The sequence below is a fragment of the Thalassophryne amazonica genome, chromosome 19 (genome assembly GCF_902500255.1).
Source record: "Thalassophryne amazonica chromosome 19, fThaAma1.1, whole genome shotgun sequence".
NCBI classification, from domain to species: Eukaryota; Metazoa; Chordata; class Actinopteri; order Batrachoidiformes; family Batrachoididae; genus Thalassophryne; species Thalassophryne amazonica.
Genome location: NC_047121.1, coordinates 17,367,066 through 17,385,284, shown reverse-complemented (window position 1 = coordinate 17,385,284; position 18,219 = coordinate 17,367,066). Strand labels below are relative to the sequence as shown.

At 41.5% G+C, this 18,219-nt stretch overlaps 1 protein-coding gene across 1 annotated transcript in view; it reads right to left on the bottom strand.

Annotated features, from left to right (window-relative positions):
- fgfr3 (fibroblast growth factor receptor 3) overlaps window positions 1-18,219 on the bottom strand; it is a 199,955-nt gene that overhangs the window by 83,925 nt on the left and 97,811 nt on the right. Inside the window, 1 exon segment of the mRNA XM_034160088.1 lies at window positions 1,284-1,453. Coding sequence (XP_034015979.1) covers window positions 1,284-1,453 — 170 coding nt within the window.

Here is an 18,219-nt window from a genome sequence, read left to right as displayed (position 1 = left end):
ACACACATAGTGCAGCGGATAACTGAAAAAATGCTTCAAATGGTGATTTGGCACACGTACTCCTTAGACATTACTCTTAAAAACGACTAGTGGCCACATGAACTTTCAATAGGCGGCCAAGAAGGGGTCAATTGAAGAATTACAAAGGGGTCAAAATTTAAAAATGCTCCAATCATATTGAAACATATTCCATATTATTTGTCTGATCATAAAGATTCCAAAAATGCATAGTTTTGACTATCTGTGAATGAATGTTTTGGAGTTATGGGGTAAAAACAGCAAGAATGGTGACAAAGGTCAATTTCAATTTGTACAGGGGTGAAAAGTTAAAGTTGCTCCAATTTTGGTAAAAAGTGATGCAAATTATTAGTTAAGTGAATACGGTTTTAAAAACGAATAGTATCATGCTTAGTTATCATGTTACAGGGCAGCACATGTCACATGTCATAGAATCCAATGGATGCCAACATTGTTTAACCTCTACTTTGCAAACCAAGCACGCAACACAGTCAAAACTATTCCATTTATTAATCCTATTAGCTCAACCAGTAATCTGCACCACTTTTTACCAAAACTGGAGCAACTTTAACTTTTGACCCCTGTACAAACTGAAATTGACTTTCTCAGTGTTTTTGCTGTTTTAACCCCATAACTCCAGAACATTCATTCACAGATAGTCCAAACTATACCTTTTTGGAATCTTTATGATCAGTCAAATAATATGGAATACCTTTCAATATGATTGGAGCATTTTTAAATTTTGACCACTGTGTAATTCCTCAACTGACCCCTTCTTGGCCGCCTATTGAAAGTTCATGTGGCCACTCGGCATTTTTAAAAGAGTAATGTTTAAGGAGTATGTGTGCCAAATTTGGTCCTGCATCACCATAAATATTCACTTATCTGCTGCACTAACAGCAGCTCTGCTGAGGTATCAGGGGTTTAAAATATCTCAGTAAGAAGCGTTGTGATGATAGTGCAACGAGGACGTGGCATTGCCTCCTCCTGGTAGATTGTCTGTGTGTGTGAAAGTTTGATCAGCCCGAGTCTGCTAACCTTTGAGACAGCCAAGCACTGTTGCCTCTCTTCAAAAAGGTTCTGGGTTCAACCTCACCCAGCCACATTCACCTGGGAGGTCTAGAGTTGTGTCAGGAAGGACATCCGTCACAAAGACATACGCCAAATCAAGATATGGAACAGCTATGGCGACCGACTGAATGAAAGCAGCCAAAAACCACACACACACTTCTGTTAACCGTTAGCTGTTAGCACATCACTCTCACCTTGATGCCTCCCATTCTCTGCTCTCCCTTAAATTCCTTGCCATTTTTTAGCCAGTGGATGGTTGGCATTGGGTTTCCAGATGCAGCGCAGCGGAATTTGACAGTGTTAGCAGCCGGCACCGCGAGAAGTTTCTTGTCCATTCGATCTGGTCGAGTCCAATGTGGTGCTTCTGTTGGAAAAATTAAAACAATTAACACCTTTAACAGAAACACAATGACTTTTTACTGTAGTTTGAATCTTCGGTTTTTGAAATAATAATAATGTTCCTTGTAAATTATGACTGGAGTCCATCTTTTTGAACAGGTCCTGGACATGTTGTGGTAAAAGGTTATTTTTTACTTTAAACATAATTTGTATTAAGCTATAGTCAATCAGTTCCCAAAATTTTAAAATGTTTAAACAAACAATGGATTTGTAGGCTTACGATATGTTTTTTTTTTACTAATAATTATTATGGCTTTCTTTTGTAGAAAGAATATTGATTTTGTATTCGTTTTGTAGGTGGTTCCCCAAACTTCAATGCAATAGGTCATGTATGAACTAGTAATGAATAATATAGGGTAACTAATGACCGTTGGGGGAGGAAGTATTGTGCTTTACATATATTGTGCTATTTCTCAAAAGCGAGACATTCTTTCTGTATGGACATAATCATTGGCATCACAATTTTATTGTGGTGGCCCGAGGGTTTATGGCAAATGATCTATGTCTCCATCAGAGTGATAATATAATGTATTTTATTATAAATGCACACAGCTTGTCATATCCAAGGAGGACATCGAAGAAGGACACACTGAAGCTGGACAAACTGATCAGGCGGGCTGACTCTGTGGATGGCATGAAGCTGGACTCTCTGGTGACGGTGGCATAGAAAGAAAACACTGGACAAACTGCTGGACATTATGGATGATGCCAGTCACCCTCTGAACACCATCGTCAGCAACCAGAAGAGCCTCTTCAGCCACAGACGGCTCCTTCCCAAGTGCAGGACCAACAGACTGAAAAACTCCTTTGTCCCTCAGGCCATCAGACTGAACAAGTCCTCACTCAGGGGGAGGAGGAAGAGGAAGACAGAGAACAGGAAGGAGAGGAACAACTAGTGGCCCGTAAACCAGTAGTGACTAGTATGTCTGGTATTTACATTATATTATATATTTATATTTGCTTTTTTTTATTTCACTTTTGATGCTTTGTGTGCTTCTTACCCTGTGTGCTGCTATACAATGCTGCTGGAACCTCAATTTCCCTGAGGGAATCTTCCCAAGGGATTAATAAAGTTCTGTCTAATCAAATGTAATGTAATCTAATCTAATCTAAGGGGAGGTGATGGTCTAGTGGTTAAGGCATTGGGCTTGAGACCAGAAGATCCATGGTTCAAATCCCAGCCTGACTTGAAAATCACTAAGGGCCCTTGGGCAAGGTCTTTAATCCCCTAGTTGCTCCCTGTGTGTAGTGAGCGCCTTGTATGGCAGCACCCTGACATTGGGGTGAATGTGAGGCATTAGTTGTAAAGCACTTTGAGCATCTGATGCAAAAGTGCTATATAAATGTAGTCCATTTACCATTTAATCAAATCTAATCTAATCTAATCTAATCTAATCTAATATAATCTAGTCATTGATCATCTCTTCTGTTCATATTGGTACATTTGCCCATTTTTTTTATTTTGATTCTTGTGTCTCAACTCAAATCTGCCAGCATGATGTGCCTCTCTTCTTACCCTAAGAAATCTGTCTGCACTCGTTCATTTTATGATATATTCTTAGATCACATATTTGTTCCAGACACTCTCCAGGAATTATTGGCTGCATGGTTTGTAACTGATAAAAAAAAAAAAAAAAAATGGCACAGATGGGTGAACTTGCTTCTCTGCCCTCTTCTTCAGATCTGTCCATCTTGGATACGTTATGTTCACTACTGGAACACGGATATTAAGTTTTTACTCGGGATGCTCCCTCACTGCTCTTATAAACCAAGTAACACACCTGCCCACCTTATGGAGACTGTCAGGTAGTTCCATGCCCAATATCATGGATTTGCACTTAATAATCATAAAAATTAAAATAATAATAATAATAGTTATAAACATGAATAGATTTAAGTGTTAAAGTGCTTTTGGTTGAGGTGGGATGGAGGTATTACGAAACTGATCAGGTATTTTGGCTGTGATGTGAGGAAGCTTAAACCGAGGCAACAACAATAACAAAACACAATTTCTAGACCACTGGAAGGTCTAGAAATAGCATTCAAAATTGATAACGTCTATAATAAAAAGTGTGAACATGCATGGGAGTTGAGACAACTAATGATAGCTAATGCCAAGTTGGAAGACCAGATTAAACTGCTTCAGACACTCTGTATGTATTTGCCAGGGTGGTGTAAGAACAACATGAACAGATTTCGTAGAGATTGAAACCATCTGATTTAACTGTTCCAGCCAGATAGCCATTTTTACTCCCCGAACATATATGAAAGACACAGCACATGAGCACCTCGATGGTCTTCTCCACTTGCCAAGATCCTCAGCACTGGGACACCTGTGTGCTGGATCATCCACAGAGTAATCCACGTCATAGCTATAATGTTGTATCTGATGCTCCCTTAATGTACAACTGATCTGACTCTCCCTCAGGAACTGTTTGCTGACACAAAGTCACTCCAACTCTACCCAAGGATCCTCTGAAGTAACCATGGACCACAGACAACCATTCACCGCCTTGGGTGACTGGTTTGAATGCAGGTCTCACAACCTTACAGTAAGTTTACAGATTACTCATTTTATTTTAAACGTGCTTGTAACCTCTAACCAAAAACCGACCCAGGGATCTTCCCCAGCTATCAATATCTTTGGTGGTCTTGTGAGGCCCCCATTGTCTTGTACAAGAACATTTAAACATATCCACATTGTGAAAGTATGGTAGCACTTGGAAATACAACAGTTTTGGAGTCTGCATGGAACAGTTGTTTTTTGGAATCTGGCAATACTGAGGCACCTGCGTGCTGGATCATACAATCAATCAATCAATCAATTTTTTTATATAGCGCCAAATCACAACAAACAGTTGCCCCAAGGCGCTTTATATTGTAAGGCAAGGCCATACAATAATTATGTAAAACCCCAACGGTCAAAATGACCCCCTGTGAGCAAGCACTTGGCGACAGTGGGAAGGAAAAACTCCCTTTTAACAGGAACAAACCTCCAGCAGAACCAGGCTCAGGGAGGGGCAGTCTTCTGCTGGGACTGGTTGGGGCTGAGGGAGAGAACCAGGAAAAAGACATGCTGTGGAGGGGAGCAGAGATCGATCACTAATGATTAAATGCAGAGTGGTGCATACAGAGCAAAAAGAGAAAGAAACAGTGCATCATGGGAACCCCCCAGCAGTCTACGTCTATAGCAGCATAACTAAGGGATGGTTCAGGGTCACCTGATCCAGCCCTAACTATAGCTTTAGCAAAAAGGAAAGTTTTAAGCCTAATCTTAAAAGTAGAGAGGGTGTCTGTCTCCCTGATCTGAATTGGGAGCTGGTTCCACAGGAGAGGAGCCTGAAAGCTGAAGGCTCTGCCTCCCATTCTACTCTTACAAACCCTAGGAACTACAAGTAAGCCTGCAGTCTGAGAGCGAAGCGCTCTATTGGGGTGATATGGTACTACGAGGTCCCTACGATAAGATGGGACCTGATTATTCAAAACCTTATAAGTAAGAAGAATAATTTTAAATACCGTCTAATAATACTGCCTAAGGGAAGCATGTATAAAGTGAATAAAATTGGTCCTAGCACAGAACCTTGTGGAACTCCATAATTAACTTTAGTCTGTGAAGAAGATTCCCCATTTACATGAACAAATTGTAATCTATTAGACAAATATGATTCAAACCACTGCAGCACAGTGCCTTTAATACCTATGGCATGCTCTAATCTCTGTAATAAAATTTTATGGTCAACAGTATCAAAAGCAGCACTGAGGTCTAACAGAACAAGCACAGAGATGAGTCCACTGTCCAAGGCCATAAGAAGATCATTTGTAACCTTCACTAATGCTGTTTCTGTACTATGATGAATTCTAAAACCTGACTGAAACTCTTCAAATAGACCATTCCTCTGCAGATGATCAGTTAGCTGTTTTACAACTACCCTTTCAAGAATTTTTGAGAGAAAAGGAAGGTTGGAGATTGGCCTATAATTAGCTAAGATAGCTGGGTCAAGTGATGGCTTTTAAGTAATGGTTTAATTACTGCCACCTTAAAAGCCTGTGGTACATAGCCAACTAACAAAGATAGATTGATCATATTTAAGATCGAAGCATTAAATAATGGTAGGGCTTCCTTGAGCAGCCTGGTAGGAATGGGGTCTAATAAACATGTTGATGGTTTGGATGAAGTAACTAATGAAAATAACTCAGACAGAACAATCGGAGAGAAAGAGTCTAACCAAATACCGGCATCACTGAAAGCAGCCAAAGATAACGATACGTCTTTGGGATGGTTATGAGTAATTTTTTCTCTAATAGTTAAAATTTTGTTAGCAAAGAAAGTCATGAAGTCATTACTATTTAAAGTTAATGGAATACTCAGCTCAATAGAGCTCTGACTCTTTGTCAGCCTGGCTACAGTGCTGAAAAGAAACCTGGGGTTGTTCTTATTTTCTTCAATTAGTGATGAGTAGAAAGATGTCCTAGCTTTACGGAGGGCTTTTTTATAGAGCAACAGACTCTTTTTCCAGGCTAAGTGAAGATCTTCTAAATTAGTGAGACGCCATTTCCTCTCCAACTTACAGGTTATCTGCTTTAAGCTACGAGTTTGCGAGTTATACCACGGAGTCAGACACTTCTGATTTAAAGCTCTCTTTTTCAGAGGAGCTACAGCATCCAAAGTTGTCTTCAATGAGTATGTAAAACTATTGACGAGATACTCTATCTCCCGTACAGAGTTTAGGTAGCTACTCTGCACTGTGTTGGTATATGGCATTAGAGAACATAAAGAAGGAATCATATCCTTAAACCTAGTTACAGCGCTTTCTGAAAGACTTCTAGTGTAATGAAACTTATTCCCTACTGCTGGGTAGTCCATCAGAGTAAATGTAAATGTTATTAAGAAATGATCAGACAGAAGGGAGTTTTCAGGGAATACTGTTAAGTCTTCTATTTCCATACCATAAGTCAGAACAAGATCTAAGATATGATTAAAGTGGTGGGTGGACTCATTTAATTTTTGAGCAAAGCCAATAGAGTCTAATAATAGATTAAATGCAGTGTTGAGGCTGTCATTCTCAGCATCTGTGTGGATGTTAAAATCGCCCACTATAATTATCTTATCTGAGCTAAGCACTAAGTCAGACAAAAGGTCTGAAAATTCACAGAGAAACTCACAGTAACGACCAGGTGGACGATAGATAATAACAAATAAAACTGGTTTTTGGGACTTCCAATTTGGATGGACAAGACTAAGAGACAAGCTTTCAAATGAATTAAAGCTCTGTCTGTGTTTTTGATTAATTAATAAGCTGGAATGGAAGATTGCTGCTAATCCTCCGCCCCGGCCCGTGCTACGAGCATTCTGACAGTTAGTGTGACTCGGGGGTGTTGACTCATTTAAACTAACATATTCATCCTGCTGTAACCAGGTTTCTGTTAGGCAGAATAAATCAATATGTTGATCAATTATTATATCATTTACCAACAGGGACTTAGAAGAGAGAGACCTAATGTTTAATAGACCACATTTAACTGTTTTAGTCTGTGGTGCAGTTGAAGGTGCTATATTATTTTTTCTTTTTGAATTTTTATGCTTAAATAGATTTTTGCTGGTTATTGGTGGTCTGGGAGCAGGCACCGTCTCTACGGGGATGGGGTAATGAGGGGATGGTAGGGGGAGAGAAGCTGCAGAGAGGTGTGTAAGACTACAACTCTGCTTCCTGGTCCCAACCCTGGATAGTCACGGTTTGGAGGATTTAAGAAAATTGGCCAGATTTCTAGAAATGAGAGCTGCTCCATCCAAAGTGGGATGGATGCCGTCTCTCCTAACAAGACCAGGTTTTCCCCAGAAGCTTTGCCAATTATCTATGAAGCCCACCTCATTTTTTGGACACCACTCAGACAGCCAGCAATTCAAGGAGAACATGCGGCTAAACATGTCACTCCCGGTCTGATTGGGGAGGGGCCCAGAGAAAACTACAGAGTCCGACATTGTTTTTGCAAAGTTACACACCGATTTAATGTTAATTTTAGTGACCTCCGATTGGCGTAACCTAGTGTCATTACTGCCGATGTGAATTACAATCTTACCAAATTTACGCTTAGCCTTAGCCAGCAGTTTCAAATTTCCTTCAATGTTGCCTGCTCTGGCCCCCGGAAGACAATTGACTATGGTTGCTGGTGTCGCTAACTTCACATTTCTCAAAACAGAGTCGCCAATAACCAGAGTTTGATCCTCGGCGGGTGTGTCATCGAGTGGGGAAAAACGGTTAGAGATGTGAACGGGTTGGCGGTGTACACGGGGCTTCTGTTTAGGGCTACACTTCCTCCTCACAGTCACCCAGTCGGCCTGCTTTCCCAGCTGCTCGGGATCTGCCAGGGGGGAACTAACGGCGGCTAAGCTACCTTGGTCCGCACCGACTACAGGGGCCTGGCTAGCTGTAGAATTTTCCACGGTGCGGAGCCGAGTCTCCAATTCGCCCAGCCTGGCCTCCAAAGCTACGAATAAGCTACACTTATTACAAGTACCATTACTGCTAAAGGAGGCCGAGGAATAACTAAACATTTCACACCCAGATCAGAAAAGTGCGGGAGAGACAGGAGAAGCCGCCATGCTAAATCGGCTAAGAGCTAGTAGCTACGCTAAGCTAGCGGATTCCTAAAAACACGCAAAGTGAATAATGTGTAAATAATTTAGAGGTGATTCAGCAGAAGGAGTGCTTTAGTTAAGGCACGTAAAGATTACACTGGGAAACAAATCGTAATCTAGATAACTAGATCAATCTAACTGCACAGATTAAACAGCTAACAGATACAGAAAAACACCACTGTGCTCCGGAACAGGAAGTGATACAATACCGCAGTGAGAGCCAACCACCAGTAGAGGCAAGCAAGCCTCTACTGGTGGTTGTATGAAAAATTGTATGATCCTGGAGTGATTTTTGATCCTGTAATGTCCTTTGGCCTTCACATTAGGGATATTACAAGAAGTGCCTTCTTCCACCTGAATTTAAAATTCTTCTTCTTACTTATAAGGTTTTGAATAATCAGGTCCCATCTTATCTTAGGGACCTCGTAGTACCATATCACCCCAATAGAGCACTTTGCTCTCAGACTGCAGGCTTACTTGTAGTTCCTAGGGTTTGTAAGAGTAGAATGGGAGGCAGAGCCTTCAGCTTTCAGGCTCCTCTCCTGTGGAACCAGCTCCCAATTCAGATCAGGGAGACAGACACCCTCTCTACTTTTAAGATTAGGCTTAAAACTTTCCTTTTTGCTAAAGCTTATAGTTAGAGCTGGATCAGGTGACCCTGAACCATCCCTTAGTTATGCTGCTATAGACGTAGACTGCTGGGGGGTTCCCATGATGCACTGAGTGTTTCTTTCTCTTTTTGCTCTGTATGCACCACTCTGCATTTAATCATTAGTGATTGATCTCTGCTCCCCTCCACAGCATGTCTTTTTCCTGGTTCTCTCCCGTCAGCCCCAACCAGTCCCAGCAGAAGACTGCCCCTCCCTGAGCCTGGTTCTGCTGGAGGTTTCTTCCTGTTAAAAGGGAGTTTTTCCTTCCCACTGTCGCCAAGTGCTTGCTCACAGGGGGTCGTTTTGACCATTGGGGTTTTTCCGTAATTATTGTATAGCTTTGCCTTACAATATAAAGCGCCTTGGGGAACTGTTTGTTGTGATTTGGTGCTATATAAATAAAATTGATTTGATTTGATTTGACCTGTGAAATATAGCAAGAATTCGTCCAATCTTGTCTATGGCTGATGCTGAGACCTTGAGCCATGCTTTTCTTTCTTCCAGATTGGATTATCGCAATGTCCTATTTTCAGGGTTACTGCAGTCCAGCATTAGGGGTCTCCAATTGGTTCAGAATGCTGCTGCCAGACTTTTGACATGAAGCAGAAAGTTTGAACACATTACTGTTATGTGCTGACGTGGGTCAGAGAACTGAACCAGCATCTGACAATGGCCCAGCGCTAAAATAACCAGAAAGCGGTTCCAAGAAACAAATTTATTCCCCCTCATGTGCAATAATTCGTGTACAACATAAATATTCAGCTGTCTTGGCAAGGTGAAGGACGGCGCGCTCTCCAGCGCCCAAATGGATCAAAGCCCGGCACTTCTGGACTCAGATTCACCGCCGGACACCCCCAGGTGGATACGACAAACTGACTCTGTGAAGGACGGAAAAGGTGAGGTAAGTCAACAGAGCTATAACAAATATCTTTCAGAGGCACACACTATCAGCAACACATTCAGGTCTGAATTTAAGCTTAATGTAAATGAGCAGCTTCTCACAACAGGTGGAGGATCATCAATCCGTACGCCACGGCAGTGAGAAGCAAACTGCACAATTCTCATCAATGTTCAAATATACTGCGTAACAAAACACCAAATTACTATTAACGATTATTCAGACGATAATCACCTCTGATGTGTGCTGACAGCATGTGTCCCTCACCCGTCCTCCTTCACAGGCACGATGTGTCAAACCCTAGCGTGGTCCTCAGCGTCTCACAACCGAACGTCACAAGGTCGAGTTCCTGGCAATTCTGCTCAAATCACTCATGGCTTAAATGCAGAACGCCATCTCATTATCTGCTTCAGCTGAAAGTCTTTAAGTCTGCACGTGAGCATCATCCACAGGTGCTGCAAGTTGTTAGGCCTGCACGTGAACATCCTCCACAGGTGCAGCCAATAGTTCTGATGAGGGTGAAGGACTCTTCCGCCAGCACCTTCTCCACAGAAAAAAACAGTTTGCATACCACCTGGAGAGCAAAGAAAAGAAAACAACACCAAAATGTCCAGCCAAACCTCCCAACACACAACACATTACACCTATTCTGGCATCTCTCCATTAGCTGCCTGTCTCTGTTAGATCAGATTTTAAGGTCCTGCTGTTAGCCTATAAAATTGTTCATGGACTGGCACCGACCTATTTAGCCGATTTAATTAAACCCTATGTACCGGCCCGGGCTTTGCATTCACAGGATGCCGGACTGCTCTGTGTTCCAAGTGTGAAGAAAAAGTCTGTGGGGCAAAGAGCTTTCTCTTATCGTGCCCCTGTGCTGTGGAATGGTCTCCCAGTGTCAATTAGACAGTCAGTCTCTGTGGAGACTTTTAAAAGCAGACTTAAGACATATCTGTTCACTCTGTCCTATGGTTAGAATATTGTACTTGGTAATTGCACAATCAGGTGTACCACTAGTGTTTCACTTTAGTTGAAAAATGAAATTCAGTATAATGCTTAATAGTTTGTTTCACAATGATAACAACATCCAAAGGGATCTTCATGCAGAATTTCATGAGCAAATATCATTTAGATTTTTTTCGGTGACAGACTGAGTGCTTGATCCTTGTGAACAAAAACAGGTACTACGGAGACTACATCAGGTTTGTGAAGAACTCTTTTATTCCAAAAAGTTACACACCAAAGCATTGGAAATGGTGTTATTTCTGTGTCCTATAATGTGAGTCAAAAGACTGGACCAAAATTTCTGCTGTAAAACCTCCATCATAGTTTTACAAGTGATTCCAGTATAGAGCTACTACTATGGAGACTACAAGGCTCTACGGAGACTACATTTGGCACAAATTATCATTCTTGAGGTACTAAAAATAAATCTATCACTTCTAATTTCTAGATCATGGTTGAGACAAAGACACTCTAGTGAAATATATTGGTATCATTCCTGCACCTAGTGTTGCCTCTTTGTGAGTATGCTACTACAGAGACTACAATATTTTGGGGGACATCCACAACCCTGAATATGTGAATTACCCAGAAGTTCCAGCAATAAAACTGAAACAAATTACTAGCACTGTTTTGTAGGGGATCCATTTAGGTGTCAAATCTAATAAACAGGAATTATGAAATCAAAGGATTTATGTTTAGAACATAGTGTTTTCTCAAATGAATTGACAAATTTGGATTCTGGTTACAAACCTATTATTTTACTCAAATTACTGCTGCTTGGCTCCAAGTGAAGATATTTTGATTCCATAACTTGTGTGGGAATATCACTGATTGGTGTAGTTCTTTGAAAGGTTTGAGAGGATAAATATCAGCTTTATTATATAATGAGCAAATTTCACATGAAATGAGGTAACATGCAAAAAATTGCATTTTTTCACCATATATTCACCATTTTTGAGGTTATGCATTTCCAAACTGTAAAAAGCAGGGCAGAGATAAAGGTATGCCCAAGGGGTCCTTAGCAATAGCTTCTAATGTCCCTAATGGCATTATTTTATGAGATATAGGTTGGTAACACTGCATTATTAAAATGCTAACACCTGATTGTGCACTTACTGTACTAGCATTCTTTTAAAATTCTTTTTAAGTTTTACTCTTTTATTGTGTTTTTTAAAAAAACTTTTAATTTTTTTTAATTCATTTTGAACTGTTTTTGAATTGTTTTGTGTAAGGCACCTTGAGGCGACGCTGTCGTGAGTTGGCGCCCTATAAATTGAATAAATTAAAATGCGGCACATGTCCAAAATGTCACACGATACTCCTCTTCCGAGTCTCCCGAAGTGACCGCTTGTTTAACACAAAGTCAGTCCAGTGGCACACGAGGATCCTTCAAAGAGACGTGATACCAAAGACACCCGGACTCCACCTTAGGTTACTGGTTAGCGACATAAGTGTCACAACAATACAGTAAGTCAGGAAGCACTACTAACGACGGGAGTGTAAAATAAAACCTGATTCATCAATCAATCAATTTTTTTTTTATATAGCGCCAAATCACAACAAACAGTTGCCCCAAGGCGCTTTATATTGTAAGGCAAGGCCATACAATAATTATGTAAAACCCCAACGGTCAAAACGACCCCCTGTGAGCAAGCACTTGGCTACAGTGGGAAGGAAAAACTCCCTTTTAACAGGAAGAAACCTCCAGCAGAACCAGGCTCAGGGAGGGGCAGTCTTCTGCTGGGACTGGTTGGGGCTGAGGGAGAGAACCAGGACAGGAATTCTACATTCATAAATGTAGAATTCTGAGGGATTCGCTCAGTACAAGATGAGAGAGTGCCTGCTGCTTGATCCTGAAAGAATGAGGCGGCACAGACAAAAATGAGGATCAGACCTTCTGCACTTCACTTATAAACCCGTCTCACTGACGTCAAACTCACTCTGCTTCCTCCAGAGACACAAACACATAAGAGTGATTCTTAGACTAGGGGCACTTTTATGTCCCTTGATCATATTTTATGAAAAAAAGAAAAAAAGGGAAATTTCACACTTTTATAGTTATCTTTACAATGAAAGTGTTTTAAGAAATTTGTCCTAGTAGTCTATGATGACTTTTTCACCTTTTTTTCAGCATCATTATATGCAAATATTGCAGTTTTGTGCTTGTCCCACACCCAGACTTATGATCTTCAATGATAAAAATGAATAGTAAACAAACATTTTTTCTAATGTTTAAAATATCTCTGAATAAAATATCAGTAAAATAATCAAAACATAATTGGGGTATTCAATGTCATACAACTGTTGTGATTTTTTTTAAACGAAATGTAGTTGTCCCACACTATTGCCGTAATTTCCACCACAACAATAATGTCCCTTTAAAAAGTTTGTATGAAAGATTGTTTGGGTAGTTTCTATGGAGATAAACAGTAACATCAGAGCACATGTATATAGCGCCAAATCACAACAAACAGTTGCCCCAAGGCACGTTATATTGTAAGGCAATGGTGTGGTGGAAATTACATTTATAAGGCCAATAGTGCCCGTAGTTAAAGAATCACCCATAAACAGTGTAAATGCTTTGACGGACATCCAAAAAATGTAAAACGGCGATGCGTAGTGAGAACGGGACAAAGCTGATCGTCTCCACGCCTCCATAACAATGTAAGAGTTCATTTCAAGGATCCCATGCGGTCTGTCTGCAAACCTGTCAGGGCGATTTATTGAGTTGCATTGAGAAGACGGAGGACAAAGACAGCGAAGTGAGTCTGAGTTGTCCTGGTGCGGCTCAGAGGACTATTGTTGCTGCTGTGAGGGTGTGGAGCGCACTGATGCATGGCTTACTCGCTCTCTTTACTGGCCTGTGTGTGTGTGTGTGTGTGTGTGTGTGTGTGTGTGTGTGTGTGTGTGTGTGTGTGTGTGTGTGTGTGAGGACAAAAGCCTGGGAGGTGTGTGACCAGTCATCAGATGTCTCTTTTACTTTCTAAATGCAGAAGGAGCGAAAAAGGAGCTAATTACCATCTCAATATCTGCGCTTGAGTTTGTCTGCATGCCATGGGATCAGGGTCAGGCAGCAGTCGCCCTGCAGCGCCACATGGGCGGGGTTTATCTAATCACATTAGGTGAGATTTCAACTTCAGAGAGAAGTTGCCATCGCCGCGAACGCCGCGAACGCCTGATCACCGCTGCGTGTTTGTCCTTAAACTGATTTCTGACACACATTTCTTTGGCTCACACCATCAAACGTTGGCTTTGACTTCACAGACTAACCACGACCAGACCCACGGAGAAGAGCGACAGCCAGCTATGGAAGATGCCGACGTGTCTTCTCAGAAAGCAAACAAACACAAACATGCTGTTAAACAGCCCCAAAGCTCTCTGCGTGTTAACAGCTGAAAAAAGGAGCCAGAACTTCACTTCGAGACTCCCCAGCTCGCTAAGAAAAACTCTCCACATGCAACTACACGCACGCAAAGTGCTTCCACCTTAAAAGGGAAATATGTGGTAAACATCACTTCTTCTTTCTGTGCGTCTCGCTGTCTCTTTCTCTCGCTCTCCCGTCAAGTGTTTTGAGCGACACACCTCGCAGCGGCCGGGACTACCCTCCAAAACGTCTGAACACAGTTTTCTTGGCATCACAATCAGCCACACGCACTCAAAGAGAAACACACACTGGATTTGAAACCGTCTGTCCTGATGTGTGGTCCTCCTCCTCCTCCTCCTCCTCCTCCTGTTGCTCCCCAACTCGTCTGGCTCTGGAAATGCTGTAATGATGACGGCTTGAATCCCAAAATAGACATAATAAAGGGATCTCCTCCCTGCAATGTCTCCACAAGTTTGTACTTAAAACAATAAAATGAGTTTATCTGCTGATGTTTCGCTGCTGAACAATCACAAGATCACCTCTCAATCAAACAGTGTTGAGTTAGATTAGATAGAACTTTACTGATCCCTTGGGAAGGCTTCCTCAGGGAGTCTTGACTGAGGTTCCAGCAGCATTGTACAGCAGCACACAGGGTAAGAAGCACACAGAGTAGCAAACGTGAAAGTAAAAAAGAAAAACAGTTTGCAATATAAATACTCAATATAAATACCAGACATACTATAAATACTGGTTTACTGGTGATTACTGTTCCTCTCCTTCCCATCCTCTGTCTTCCTGATACCCCTCCTCCCCCTGAGTGAGGAGGTGTACAGTCTGATAGCCTGAAGGACAAAGGAGTTTTTCAGTCTGTTGTTCCTGCACTTGGGGAGGAGCCGTCTGTGCTGTGATGACTTCATTCTTTTTTTTTTTTTTTTTTTACCATAGCTTAATGTCATTTATGCTAACTAGCAGGAACTAAAATTAATATCATGGCATTTTTTTAAAACTTTTTGTATGATAACAGTATTATATCATGGTATGAGGGGTGATTGAGAAGTTTTGAGCCCGACTCAGAAAACGTAGGGAGTGGTTCTCCATCTTTGGCCGTCTGAGAAACCATCATTCCTTGAGACTTTTTTTGTAATGAAGAAATTAAGAAATTAGTTTATCATGAGTTATGCTGGCGGGCAGCACGGTGACTTAGTGGTTAGCAGTGTTGCCTCACAGCAAGAAGGTCATGAGTTCAATTCCTGTCTGTGGCCTTTCTGTGTGGAGTTTGTATGCTCTCCCCGTCTTTGCGTGGGTTTCCTCCGGGTGCTCCGGTTTCCTCCCACATCCAAAGACATGCAGCTTAGGTGGATTGGAATCTTTAAATTGTCTGCAGGTGTGTCTGCAGGTGTGTCTGTGGGTGTGTATGTGTTTGTTTGTCTGTTTGTGGCCCTGCAACAGACTGGCGTCCTGTCCTGGGTGTACCCCGCCTCACAGTCTATGACTACTGGGATAGACTCCAGCCCCCCTTAATTGGACTAAGCGGTTGAAGATGAGTGTGTGTGTGTGTGTGTGTGTGTGAGTGAGTTATGCTGGCATGCAGGTAACTAACTAAAAGGTGTGCATGCACGCTAGAAAAGTTGCTGTGCAGCAGAAAACACGGAGAGAATCGCTTCTCAGGTAGAAAGCGGTAATGACTTGTAGGAAAAATGTTTCCCTCGCTGTATTCTGCTGTGCATTCATGTTGTTTAGCATGCACTCACACCTGCGCACCAGTTATGTGCATGTGCAGCAAAGTGCCGAACAGTGCTGATTAAAGCTGTGCCAAAATGTTTAGTGTTATCAAAAGTAATGGATATTTAGCATTATACTGTCCAATACAGTTCATAACAGAAAAGTCCTACTATGCTATTTAGGCTATACTAACAACAGCTGGCTTCTTTTTCTCCTGGGCTTCTTCAAAACTACCATTTCTGCTAATGTATTTGGTGCTGCCCCTAGTGGTGAACAAAAAGGCCAGCAAGACAGTGCCAACGTGCTAGAGCAAAGTAGCGAACACTTGAGGAAGGACCGTGGTCTTTAATGAAATGCTGTATGGATTTGAAGAATAAGCAACATTTGCCAAATGTGACTTGAAAATGAATGTCTGCATTAAACAAAGAATTTGTAAAGCATCAAATGGAATCATTCCACAATAAAAGCACACTGTCTGAGCTGTCAATATGTCTCAATATGTATGGTCTCTTTTTCTAATTATGCAGTTCTATTCTTTCCTAATTTCAAACAGACCAACAGCATCACCACTTCTTTTAGAAGCCTACAAGTAAAATTAATCCACAATCGTAATTTTTGCAACATACAGACCAAGACTGGTGTCAGTCTAGTTTTGGTCTATTACATACCAGTATCGATGCAGGAAAAGTGGCCAGCGAACCCGCAGTGCAAAATTGTAAAGGACATTAATTCATTGTCTTTAAACATGCAACATCTATTTTATTCAGAAAGATCATCGACATTGTGTGTCATAAATGTTCATCTTGCAGATTAACAGTAGTAGATGATGTAAACATGCATGTCCAATGTGATTTTGCACCGACACAAAAATAGCAATGATGTGCCACCACCACCAAGTAGCCTGGATATTCAGGCAGCCCTATTACAAATATCTGTGATAATAAAGGATTATTAACCGAGCAAGCTAGGTTAATAATTTGTTTATTATATGGCTATTATATATATATATATGAACACGCAAACCTACGGTATCGCCTGAATATGAAAGCTGCTGATGGTTTTGGGTTCATAGTCACACCTGTTCACTTTCTTCAGCTTCATAACAAACTTGCTAACAGAAGGTCTGGTTGTTAGCTGGTAAGATTTCAATCTGTGTGTTTTTTCCAATGCTGTTTAGATATTTATGAAGTATGTTCATGTGCGACTTGGTTTTTCTCATTGTCTTTTTAGCCTACTGGTTTGTAACGAATCTGATACGCGATCCAGACTGATTGTCATGGTAACGTCTAATATAGGAAAATATTAGACAGGAAATCAGCCAATCAGAGTGCGCATAGCGTTGTAGCCATATAATAATATGGCTTATTGTGTGGTTCACTGTAGTAACGGGCTGTTTAAGAAGTAGGTGCTCCAGTATTTCTGTGAAGTGAAATTTTAGTAGTAATTAATTTGCATGTTACCACTGTTAACACCAATGAGCAGATTTTGATAGCTTGGTCACATTTGCTACACTGACGGTGCCATGTACCGTGGCAACATATAGCTTTAAATACCCGTACCCAAGCCACCCATTGTGAAAATCAGTGTGCAATCTGCAAAAATATACATTAATCAAACACCTAAAACAAGAATCCCATGTTAGCCTGAGGTTGCATGGTAACTATGGTGGTGGTGGTGGTAGGGGCGGAGGGGGGGTGTTCTGGCTTCATTCGTCCTGCCCAGGCCATGCCGGTCTTACCCACACTCCACCTCTTTATGAATTTATGAGTTGGCAGGGAGCTTGACAGAGCAAGGTACTTCCAAGATGGTGAGTATAGGGCAGCGCAGTCTTGTTTGAACCCTGCGTAATATCGTGGGATTTGACCACTTATGGGGACAGCTGCTTTCATTGCACAGTATATACAAAGTATAACTTCATATGGAAATCACCGAAGCAGTTGCGAAAAATGCAGTTTTTTCGGTTGCCAGTGGAGAAGGGAAGACGAGGCAAATGGGAGAGGTCGTGTAACCAGAATAGCTGTGTTCTCTTGCCTGACACGTTTTCACTCCGGGTCATAAACAAACAGCAACACGTCCACTTTTGTCACTTCGTCGTCACTTTTTCTTTGACTTTTCACTTTGTGTGCATGTAATTTGCCCAAAAACCCAGAGAAAGTGCCATATTTCTGTCCCCGGAAAATTACATCATATTTGACCTCTTTAGCGCCCGTCCTCAAACGAGACTTCACTGCCCAATTGGAGCTGCCTCTTTTGAGTTTCAAACCCGCTCTTCAGAAAGCCTATGGGTGACGCCACAGAGGGTTTGTCCCTTGTACAGTATGAAAAAGAGACCATACACTCTACCCCCTCTTCTTTTCTCTTTTTTGTGACTTCTGGGTCCATGTTGCGGGTTACAAGAGTATAACTGTGGGTCTATAAACCTGATGGCAGTATTCTTACACAGAAGTGCCAGTCATCG